Here is a 12296-nt window from a genome sequence, read left to right on the forward strand (position 1 = left end):
AGTTAATATTGTTTGGTCCATGTCACTAATTCCTTCTCTTAATTTTCATCCTCTCATCTCACCGTCTCCTCTCTAAATCCCAACGTAAAAACGCATCAAACCCATCCGTTTTGTTAAAATTTGGATGATTCAGTTTCATTAGCATCCATTTTTCAGCTTATCTGAGCATAGAGGAGGATGTACGTACGTAGTTCATGTTTATGCAATTATGCTTTGCCACCATGATTCAGGATTTACAATGATAAATCATAAAGAGCTAGCTGGGCCATGCAAAACAACATCGTCTCAATTATGGGTGCTTATTGTAGGGTGAAGCTGCCAATACCAAAGGGAAAAAGGCTGTGCTGTGGGGATTTTCTGCACAGAAATTGATAAAGAGCAACTCCATCAACGAAGAAAAGGAAGAAGAAGACTGAGATTGAACGAAGGAATCTGGTTTTTCAAAGTTTCTATCGAGCTATAGCATCTTTTCCATTACCGTTGACATTCATCAACCTTTCATTTCAAGCATCCTTGTGCTGCTAATTGTCTCTTTTCTTTTCCTCTTTATTAGAGCTAGGTTTAGTACCACTATCTATATCTATATGGTCTAAATTGCATGTCCCGGACCACCATCACACCCAGCACAAATTCACATAACCCATCAGCTTAGTTGTTTGCCTTTCTACTCACGCTTGCAAATACAGCAGGTTTTACAGTCTCCCCGCCCTATATAGATAGCTACTACTGTCTTTCTTTACAAAAGGCCATTGTCTCTTTTTAATTTTCCAATTTTATTACTACCCCACAAGAAAGTCATCTAATTAGAAAAGGGCAATTTCCCTAGGGTAGACTAAATTTTTAAGGCTTATGTTCATAACATGTCGGATACTGGCAAATTACAATCTAATATATATATATATATATATTCGCATGTATCTCTTTCACTTTGACACTTGGTTTTAGTTGTAAATGTAAACTAGCAAATCTCAATTTGTTGCAACCACAATTCTGAAATTTGTACCGCTGTCCTTTCGTATGGTGTGAGGAGTCACCTGAGCACGCTGTGCACAATTATAAATTTCGGAAGGAAATATAAGTGTCACAATGTGGTTTCATGTCTATCATTGCACGCTATGTATTAAAGTGAGAAATATAAGAAAATATCAAATTTATGAAAACTAAGTCTTGAAACTAGAAGAATGACCTAATAGATCGTCGTAAAATGTAAATAATCATTTTGGATTACACTAATCCCGCTAGAAAAATTATTCGTCGATATATATATGAAATAGAAATGGTAAAACAAATAAATTAGATAGATGTGGATTTGATAACTGAATAATTTGATGACAATTTTATTTGTATACTTCTTAGTCTCATCACGGACTTAAATATATACTAACTAACTTGCAATCAAGGAATCATATTCGATGTCCATAACGTGAAGGACCACTATCAAGTGCCAACATTAGTGTTCATTAAAGCCTTCAAGGGATCACATTCTATTGATTCTTGCATGCTTCTCTCTCTTTCTCTTTTTGTAGCATTCCGTGCCGTACATGTCCATGCATTCGTATATATTTATATGGACTAGTTTCATTCTGCTTCGGCTTCGGTCATTCACGCTCACCACCTAATTTCTTACAGGGATAAAGTATATAATGTACCGATTCCTTCATAATTTCTCCAAAACTTCAAACCATTGTACTTCTGGTAAATAAATCGAAAACAGAGCAAAAAGAAAAATCATAGTAAAAATGAGATACGAAAACAACTAAAATATCATAATGAACTAATTTCTACCATGCAGAAAATTAAGCATACAAAATGGTCTCAAGTCTTAACAGAGATTTTTGATTTTCATCCTCTTTCCTTTCTTTCCTTTCCGTCATTTGACCATCGGCTAGCTTACTCTTTTACCCCCTCGGGGTCAAATATCTTGCTCAACAATCCCCCCACGTGTCAGAGGCAGTAGTCTCCGCGAACCCAAAACCCTGGGGCTTCAACAGAGCGTGATGGCCACGCAGACGCTGGTCATGATGATACTGTTGAAACTCGACGGCTCCCCCGGCGTACGTTAACATATCGTTGACGACGTTAACAGCTCCATTCCCATGATCACAGCCGTTGCCATCCGCGGACGTCAGACCGAGGAAGTCCCTCGTCAGACGGTCAGTCTTCTGCCACGTGGTGAGTTCTCCGGACGTGAACCCTCCTAATGTCCCAAACTCAGCCAAGCCAGCTGACTGAGACTGCTGCTGCCCAGCCGCGGAGGCGCCAATGGTGGCGGCCTTTTGGAGCAGCGCAGTGGCTGACAGGTGAGCTGACGTGGCGACACTTGAGGTTGGCTGTGTGCTGACGTGGAGGTGCTGGAAGGGAGAGGTTATCAGAGGCTTGTGTTGAGGTGATGGGGTCTCTTGGAAGAGAATTGGGTTTAGGGGGAAGTGGTGGTGAGTTTCTTCAGGCTTGACGTGGTGGTGAAGTGGGTTTTGGGTGGTATTAGGGTTAGGGTTAGGGTTGTGGGGTGGGTCCCAGGGAGAGAGGGTGGTGAATGGTAATGGGGGTGGGTTTGTGAAGTGAGAGTGGTTTGGGAAAGGGAAGAGAGAGATTTGAGGTGTGGTGGCAATAGCTAATTGGCTTGCTGAGAGCCTTGCACTTTCTTCAGCCAGAGCATCACAGAAGGCTCTGTGAGTTATGAAGCTATCCTTCCTGCATGTCCAGAAATATTTACAAAGCTATATCAATCTCAGTAGGGGAATAACAAACATGAGTAAAATTATCAGAAAATGCCATGAACTTATGAGATTAATTAGTATAGGTTGTTTTGAAACACATAAAATTGACTTCTTTTGAGATCGAAGGTTTAATCAAGCAAGAAATATTACAAAAAATGAGCTCCCCACTAAGTGAGACGACAAAAGAGATTTCAAATGAGTACAACCTGATTGTTAATCACTGATCGGACTAAAGCAATACACAAAAATATATAGTTCAAGTAGCAATGCACTTGGTCTCAAAAATATAATAATATAAAAAGAAGGCTAGGCAGGCATGGATATTCCGCAATCCAAATTTCAGCTAAAATGTAGATGCCGTCCGAGCGGTGTTGTTATACCGTTGGAAGAGTACAACTATTTTGGCGAAATTGCTTCTGATCATCTCCGTATATGTACATGTATATGTGCCATGCATGTGTACACAAATATACTGGTAAGTTTGATGATGATGCAAATGTACGCATTTTACTTTGGTCGATCATCTGTCATCACTACAGATTGACTGGAAGACATGAATGAAAGTCGGGCCTAGTACTCATGCATGTGGAAATATTGGAGATGGACTAAAACGTCAAAAAGGTAAATTAAAAGATAATAAAACAACAAATTAGATACTTACATTAATATAGATATGCATTGATAAATGGAAACATTACTTGATGGCCAAAAAGTTAATTGAAAAAAGGACTCGTGCATGAAACCAGGATTGGATATGCAAACTCGGGAGATCAGATAATACATTGATGAGTACAAGGGAAAGCAACTGAGGATACCACCAGATATTCTGGCAGATTTTTCAGTTTTCATAATTATTACCAAAGTTCAGAGGTTCTCTGCCCTCTCTGCAAGTAATCAATGTCATCTATGCTTCATGGACCCAAAATAAATAATTTGGAAAAGAAAAAAACAAGCTAGCTAGTCACGGGTTGGTTTTCTCTCCAATTCAACCATGAAATGAAATCACAAAAATACTCGAACAATCTTTTACTTTTTTCTTATATAAGAACAGTTCACCATCATTGTCTTCAAGAATGGAGAGAAAAGAAGAAGAAACCATATATAGCTAGCTAGGCTCCAGCTAAAGACCAAAGAAAACAATTGGAATTGTGAGAATTTAAAGCATTCACTACAAGGACCTGAGGACTTAAAATTGAACTGCTTTTAAATCAGGACTTATAAACTAAGAGAGAGATTATATTCGTGTATAAGAACATGAAAATGATATGCTTCCAAAAACAGTTACTTTTCATTAATTAAGGGTGTCCATTTTGGTGCAATCTCCCTCTGAAATATTAGAACTGTCCGGCCAGATATATATTCCATGCCAGAAAGAGTTTACCATTCTTGTGTAAGAACAACCTCACAACAAAACCCAACGGATACATTCAAACACTGATATATACATTGATTCTCTTAATGACATGACTCATGAAATTTCCCACTTTAAACAAAAGACCAATGTACTTCTGTATGAATCTCATTTGGGTCCAAACTCATGAAAAAACTTCAATTAATTCTTTTAAGGCTAGCTGAAATGTTTATGACTCACCTGGAGAAAAGGGTTCCACAGTCACATCTATATTCTCTTGTACCACAGGTTTTGGAGTGAGCTTTCCAATCAGATTGAACAGCATAGATCTTCGAGCACTTGTCACACTTCCACTTCTTCTCCCCATGCTTTCTGCAAAAGTGCTTCTTGATCCCTGTGAGATCCCCAAGTGCTCTTGAAGGGTGGTGATGAACACAAGAGGGCTCAGGGCACACATAGGCTCTCTTTTTTATCAAGTCTTTGCTGCTCCTTTGCTTCAGCTTCCATGGCAGGTTGTGGCCTCTCCTGTGAAGCTGGAGGTTCTGGTCCCTCTGGAACCCCTTGTTGCAAATCTCGCACACGAATCTGTTCGTGGCCAGGAGCGTTTTAGGGGATAATGCTATCACTTCGGCATCAGGGTCTAAATAATCGAACAACAACAACGAATCACAATCAATCAGTCAATATTGCTTAAGATAATATTAAAAGGTATTGAGTAATTGATTACCTGGGTTTCCAGGGAGGCTTCTCTTCTTTTTAATCTTCTGCGGCGGCTGCTGATGGTCGAGAGGAGAAGAGGTAATGGTTGAAACTGAAAGAGGGTTTAAGCAAGCAAAGTGATCTGGGAGTCTGGAACCAGAAGAAACACTAGCTGCTTCTTCAGTGGACAAAGAAGTTGAATTGGACATGGCTGCTACCGAAGGAAACATTTTCTTTTGGCCTTGTTGGAGGAAAGGAAAACTCCAAAGAGAGAAAAACAAATTAAAGGGATGAGAAAACCCACCACACCCAGATGAGATCTCTTTAGATACTTGGGTTTTTCTCCCAAAGACTCAAACTTTAACCCCACTTTTGCACTCTGAAAAATTTGGACTAACAAGGGCACTCTCCTTTTGTACACAACTAAGCATGAGTGTGAGCTGAACTAGAGCTTGTTCATGTACAACAGGTGGCAGCTAGCACAGACTAATAATGATAATTCATATACTGGAAAAAAGAAATAAAAAGTAAAATTTGGGCATTCAAAAATCCCGTGAAGGTGATGATGATGATGATGAATAGAGGATGGTGATGACGATGGGTTATTCGATCTAGCTAGCTCCAAGTCGTTGTCCAGTGTACTCTATCTAGGCCATGGATTACTTGTCTGAGCAACTCTGCAACCGCAATACCAACAGATCTCTCTCTCTCTCTCTCTCTTTCAAACCATGCAATCCAACATGGACAATAATATGATGTTGTTTACAACTTTCTCTTGTGTTTGAAATTTTCCTCACTATCCAATGACCCTCTCCTTTTGTGTATATTTGTTTTGCAGTTAGAGAGCGACAGGAGAAATGAAGAGGATATTTCAGAGTAGCAGCAGCTGCTTATTTTGTAGCTAGCTTAAGCGAAGCTATGAGAGGTAGAGAGAGAAAGTCATGATTGTAGTGGCAGACTAAGGTAGAGTACAGATGGTGGCAAGTTGGAAATATTTATTTATGGAATAAAAATACATAGAAAAACACAAGCAGTATAGGTATTAGGGAAAATGCTAGTAGGGAAACCAAGGAAAAGCTACAAATTCTGAGATGAGGAGGAGGCTAAAGGTCAGCTAAAGCAAAGACTAGGAAGAACGCCAAATGATCCAAATCCACTCAATTTCAGTAATTTTTTGCTCTCTTTATTAATTAAGTAGTTTTCTTTTCAAATGTGACGTTGGCACTTTCTGTCTTTTCCTTTGTTCTTCTGTAATAAAACACCCAAACCCTAAAAGGACCTCGATTTGATTTGAATATGGAATGGTATTAAAAGAACGGATTGCTTTGCTTATGGACTTACCGGAAGACTTAGGAGAATGAGAAGCTTAAAAAGCTTTGTCAAGGGTGGTAAAAAGGCAAAGTAGATTTTAACATATATCATGGACCGACGCAATTGAGGTCTCAACTTTTTTTCTAATACCCCACTAGAATATATGATTGATCCATTGATTGACCACGAACATTTGTATACAATATTATACTTAAAATTCGAAATGAATAATCAGGCTATGATTGTGCCATGCTTATCGTCAAAACTTGTGTATTTTGACTATTGCTATTTTTCCCTGACTACATTACTGATCACGTACATTATATTATATATCAATTTGGACAATTCTCCAGCATTGTCTCTTTGATGCAATAGTGATTTGAATACTCTCTCAGCTTTTTCTCTCGAACAAAACTTATGATCACTTTTTTCATGGCATTGGTGTTTTGCAGTGGTAATGTTAGTTAAGATGTTTTTTTTTTCCTGAAATTCATAGGAGTAAAGCTCCATCTCATCTCATAATATCAGTGAGATACTGAGATTTAAACATATGATCTCTACGGTATCGGTAGAAATTCTTCTATGCACTGACTGTGCAAGTAACCCAGCGCCTATTAAATGATCTCAACCATTGATATTTATAGTTAACATTTTTTTTAAGGGGTTTTGTCCATTTACCCCATTTCTAAGAATTTTTTTCCCACTTACCCCATTAAGTTTTTTTAATTCTCTCTTACCCAATACACTCTAAGGGAGTCTTCCCTAATACCCCATTAAGATTTTTTTTTTGTTTTTAATTTTTTTTAATACCATTTTACCCCTCACCTCTTTGTTACTTAGAGAGAGAGAGATAGAGAAAATGGAAGAGAGAGAAACCATAGGAGACTTCGCCGGAGCCCGTCACCGGTCGCCGGAATCCGGTCACCGATCGCCGGAATCCGGTCACCGGCCGCGGGAATCCAGCCAACTTTCACCGGAATCCGGTCACCGGTCGCCAGATTCCGGTCACCGGCTGCCGCCCACCGGAATTTGCTGAAAATCTCACCGGAAAGTTTTTTTGCCCCCAATAGACATCTATTGCCCCCTAATAGACGTCTATCGGCCCCCAATAGACGACTATCAGCCATGTATTGCCCCCCAGTAGACGTCTATTGCCCCCAATAGACGTTTAGATTACCAAAATGGTAATTAATCTTCCTAAAACTACACAAATAAAACTTTGATTAAATAAAAAAAACGAGGAGATTACATCAATTCAAAACGTCTATTGCCCCCCAATAGACGCCTATTACCCCCCAATAGACGGCAATAAAGGTCTATTGCCCCCCAATAGAGGGGTCTATTCCCCCCCCAATTTTACCTTTTTCTTTCCTTCCCAGCTTTCTGCCTAAATTTTACCAAAAAATAATAATAATTTGAGCACCCAGATACTAATAATATGATAAACAAAACCAACAGAATCATTTCAGATCCAGAATAGGACCAGAAATGTGCTTACTTTATTATATCTTTCTTTCTATCTTAAGATTATTCTAGTGTTTGCATTGATCTGCACCTTCTTCCTGCAATAAAATAATGGCTACATGATCAGTGATCGCCTCCCAATTCTTGTCCAAAAGAATACAAAAACTAATCTATTAATTAACGGCTTAACAATTCCAGTTTTAAAACCATAGACATCGAATCCAAGTATAAAACTCTAATAGCATAGAGAAATAGAATGATTTAATACGTTTCTCTATGCATGAAATGGTATTCTTATGACTATAAAACTATTAAAAACAGAGCAGAAATATGAAGGTGATGGAGAGAATCGGGAGAGAAGCGAGAAGGTCAAGCATGGCAGCTGCTGCAACTGATGGACTTTCCGGCCGCCGTGAATCGATTTCTCATCCAAGGACCTGGACGACGTCGTTTTCCGATCGATCACAGTGTCGCGGTCAGAGCCAACCCCTCGGTGCTGCTGCAGCTTTTGCTCGTCTTCTTCGATGTAATCTTCGTTGTCTTCGTCGTCTTCGGAGAGGACGCGAGACGGCGGCTTGCGGTGGATCTCGATGAGGCGGTCGATGACTTGGTCGACGCTGCGTTTGTGGATGTAGAAGGCGGAGACGGCCATAAGGGAGGCGCCGACTAAGGCGGCCATGGCTAGGTTCAGAGCAGAGGTTGATGAGTGGAAGAAGATGAAGATGGCGAGTCCATTTTCGTAGTGGACTCAGCGCAGTGGCTCTGTTAGTGGAGATGGCTATGGGGGAGTGTGAAGAGAAGATAGTTGTGCATCGTGATTTGTGACTGGAGAGAGAGAATACCATGGCAGTATTGTAGTTTAGTAATTAGGCTGAGGGTATATCTGTCATTTCTCTTTAAATTGTGTTAGTGAGAATAAAAATCATTTGCTGGGGTAAGTGGGATAATTTTCCCTCATTTTGGTGCTTTGGGTCAAGGACCTTTTTTTTAATAACCAAAAAGTCAACTTGATGTTATCTAGCCATCTATTCATGTTGGTGCAAGTGCTCTAAATTCTCCCCTATTATCGATTGTTTCAACTTTCAAATAACTACAAACCACAACCCACCGACAATAAATATAAAATTTATAATTTTTTTTTTTTTTGAGGAAAAGATAACTTCATTCATTTATCCATGGCCAGAAGGCACATACATCAAATGTCGTCTTACACCAAAATCATAAATGGTATAAGCTACCAAACAAAGGACAGGTGACCCTCACTGCTAACACATGCGCTCACTTATTGAGCCTACCTACAAGAGATCAAATCCTCACTACAAGGCTCTCTTTGAAAAGTAAACCTAGTCGCTTAGAGACTTTAATTGATGTACAACTAGAGAGAACTAAGAAGCAAATAGTAAAGACGCAATTTCAAGTACTAGGCAAGGAGACCTGGGAACCAAAAGCTTCCCTTTGCCCTTATCTCGAGAATCCTCCGTCGTTACTACTCTAGAGGATTTGCTAGAGGCACGAAAGTGCGTAGTTCCCTAACAAAATTAGAGAGTAATACTAACTTAGGGTTCCCATAACAAAGAGAAGACAAAAGTAAAGTAACTTAAAAAAAAACACAAGGCAAGGCCCAAAAAGAACCCCAACCCAAGCTTCAGCCCAAAAAAGGCCCACAGCCAGTGCCCAAACCCAGAAGGTCAGACCAGAAGATGGGCCATACCCAACCCTCCCAGCCCAAGCCGCAGACTGCCTCGCCGCGCCTCCACCTCCGCCTCCCAACCAGTGGCGTCGGATCTGCAACATGCATGACCTATCGCCGCCCGACCAACGGGGAGTGACCGTGATCCCGATCCACACCAAATCACCTCTGCCTGAGTCGAAACCAATGTCTGATCCACCGTTGTTAGCCAACCAACCAAAACATTCAAACCCAGCCGGCCAACTGCTGACCATCACCAGACTTTGCCTCCACCCCTGCAAGGACTCATGCCCACTCTGATCCCGTCCCATTGCCACGACGCATCCACCACATGCAACCGGGAGAGAGGCAGTAGAACGCCCACCGATCTTAACCTCCGAGTCGGAAGCACGTCTCCGAAACTAAACTATCCGTCCGGCCACCCCCAACGTGCGCCGGCTAGGCCAAAGGCCGTCGCCGACCCCGGACAGGCATCTGCGCAGCCAACAGTGTTCTAGAGAGAGGGGTTCCTCTATGCGTTCTAGAGAGAGGGTTCTCTGTGTCCTGTAAAATTTCTAATAAGTTCTCAACTAATGTAACTAGTTTTCTTTTTAGAACTAATGTAACTAATTATTATTTTTATTTTTAATTAATTTTTGGGAGTAAAAGCATCATAGAGATTTTCATTAATATAAAGGTAATGCCAGAATGACCATTACATATCCTTCTGCTACCATCTACAGATAGACAAGAAGTTGTCGTGAAGAAACACTATAGTGATACATAGGATATGACCATTAATTTAACAAGTCATGCTCACTTATTCAAAACAAGCCTACACACTATGAAGTAACATAGTAAATAAGCAACCCTAAAGGTAAAATTCATAACTGCACAAAAGAGTGCCTAGCTACCTAAAAACAATAGGAAATAGTAAGAAAGTAAAAAAAAACTAACAAATACGAGCCCTAAAGGACAACCCAATCCAAGGCCTAACAGATAGGCCGAAACCCATCCAAATCTCCACAGCCTGCCTCCACGTCGCACACCCACGAGATATGCTACCACGAATCGTATGAGACGTCACCACCATCCAGCTTCAAGAAAAACAAAACCTCCATTGAGCACCAATAGAGGACGAAGACGTACTACCCTGCAACCGAAACAGGAACAAGTCTCAGCGTCCATGCCGCCCTCAAGAAAGGTTTCCGCATAGCCACCGTCGTCGCCGCCCATGCCTTTCCTGAAAAGAGTGCATATGACTAGCCATAGAGCTGGCTCAATTTGAATAGGTCTAAACCACCACTGGTAAAACCTCAAGGAGAGCAATTCCGTAAGTCCAATCATCACCCGTCCGCAGCATCACAACGACGACGAGGCGACGCCTGAGTGTCGTCAGACGAGAGCTGAGGATGCCGCGCCGCCGCAAGCTTGGTTTGAGAGAGAGAGAGATTTTAGGGTAATGTAACTAATTAATTAGTTGTGTGCAAATAGCATTTTTCATACATTCTCATAAAATCATGTTATTTATTGTCGAACCTATAATAATTGAAACCATACAATGATTTTTGGGTGACTAACCTAATTAATAATTTAGCCTCTCTATCTGCATGCAATTATTTTATCGAGTTGGCATGCCTTGATGAATTATTTGGAGCTAGAATGTTGATTTATCAATTCTTGTGTGCCATAATATAGTTGAGGATTTCTTCTCCCTTTCTGTCTCTCTTTCTTTGGTTATTATTATTATTATTCTCTCCAGTTCGGCAGTTCCTATCTAGTATATAGTGAAAGTGCCCAACCCAAAACCCCACCAAGAGGGAATTTTGGAAGGCCCTCAATTCCTCTCTTTTCTCTCTTTCTTAACCATCTTTATTCCAAACCCAAATCTAAAGTCACAAGCAAATTGTCCATTCTGTCCCCTTCCTTACGCAAATTGGCGAATACCCTTTGCTTCTAATTATGTAATACACATGGTTAAAAATGTCATTGTGAAGGATTCTCTTCCTTTTGAAGCCATGCGTGGCCTGAACCTGCATATGGCAGATTGGCAGCAACCATGCAATCCAGATCAATCTCTTAAGCTGTAGGCATGTAGGACATGTATAGGACCCTTGATGGTGAGCTACATGGTCATCTTAATTTGGTTTTGCTCTTCTAAATCATCGATCTTTTTTGGAATCCTATGTGGGTTTCTTTTGATGATCTAAATCTTTCGAATATGCGGGGCTTTCTAGCGAGATTCATCTTTCTTTTTCTTTTGTGATAGGATGAGATTTATGCTTCGTTGATCATTTTGCTTTAAAGCAAACTAGTGCAATGTACATTGATATATGGCTCAAGAAAGCAATGTTGGGTAGAATCAAGAAGGCAATATTCTTGGTAAAGTCAGTAGTTCCCATTATTGGCGGACGACCAAGTTAACTTCAAATTGTTTTAGACAATGTTTACACGTATGTACCAACTTTTTATATCTCAAATAGCATATTTCATCTTGTTCTTGGGGACCTCATTTATTTATAGGAAGTGTTCAACAAATCTTGAACAAACTAGTAAGCATGCAGACCTCTTAATCCGTTTAGAATATATATGGCTCTTTTATCGATCGTTTATTTTTAACAACAGAGGAAAAATTTCTAGATTGTCCACTGAATTAGTAGAGCAAAATAGAATCCTGGAGTTCATCTATGTCTTTGTCAGTTTCAATTCAATGCTTTGTATTTTGATCTTTTAATTAGCTAGGTTTGAGTTGTTGTAGGGGTGGCTCTTTGTATGTAGCCTCTTGTTTGTATTCTACCATAAAAACCTAAAAAAAGAATAGGGCAAAATGTTCTGTTTTGCTTTAGTTGATATTTAATTAAAGAGAAATTATTTAGTTCGCTACTAAAAAACAAGCATAGGACGCCATCGATTAAGGGTGTCAAATACTCTCGTTAGCCACCAAAACCATGAATAGCCAGTATGCAGCCACTATGAATAGCCACTATGTCAGTGCCCTTAATTGGGGTTTCCTATAGAGCATACAGCACCATTCTAGCATTGGTGCTGTGTTTTCCACTGAGAACGCCATGGCCCATTTAAAGGA

The 12296-nt window shown here is 40.1% G+C and overlaps 1 protein-coding gene across 1 annotated transcript; it reads right to left on the reverse strand.

Moving 5' to 3' along the window:
- Nucleotides 1-1743: 1743 nt before the first annotated feature.
- Nucleotides 1744-5741, reverse strand: LOC133741446 (protein indeterminate-domain 12). The gene is made up of 3 exons (XM_062169338.1): nt 4796-5741; nt 4309-4708; nt 1744-2691 (listed from the first exon to the last, which is right to left on the reverse strand). Exons 1-3 carry the CDS (start codon nt 4995-4997, stop codon nt 1926-1928), a joined length of 1368 nt encoding a protein of 455 aa, XP_062025322.1. The 5' UTR covers nt 4998-5741; the 3' UTR covers nt 1744-1925.
- Nucleotides 5742-12296: the final 6555 nt, after the last annotated feature.

Source organism: Rosa rugosa, chromosome 3 (assembly GCF_958449725.1).
Source record: "Rosa rugosa chromosome 3, drRosRugo1.1, whole genome shotgun sequence".
In the NCBI taxonomy this organism is placed as follows: Eukaryota; Viridiplantae; Streptophyta; class Magnoliopsida; order Rosales; family Rosaceae; genus Rosa; species Rosa rugosa.

Excerpts from the sequence above, each read along its gene's own strand:
- LOC133741446 (XM_062169338.1), bottom strand. The coding sequence starts at position 4,997 with ATGTTTCCTTCGGTAGCAGCCATGTCCAATTCAACTTCTTTGTCCACT. Across the intron at positions 4,709-4,795 it reads AAGCCTCCCTGGAAACCCAG|ACCCTGATGCCGAAGTGATA; the intron begins GTAATCAATTAC and ends TCGATTATTTAG. Across the intron at positions 2,692-4,308 it reads TGTGGAACCCTTTTCTCCAG|GAAGGATAGCTTCATAACTC; the intron begins GTGAGTCATAAA and ends CTGGACATGCAG.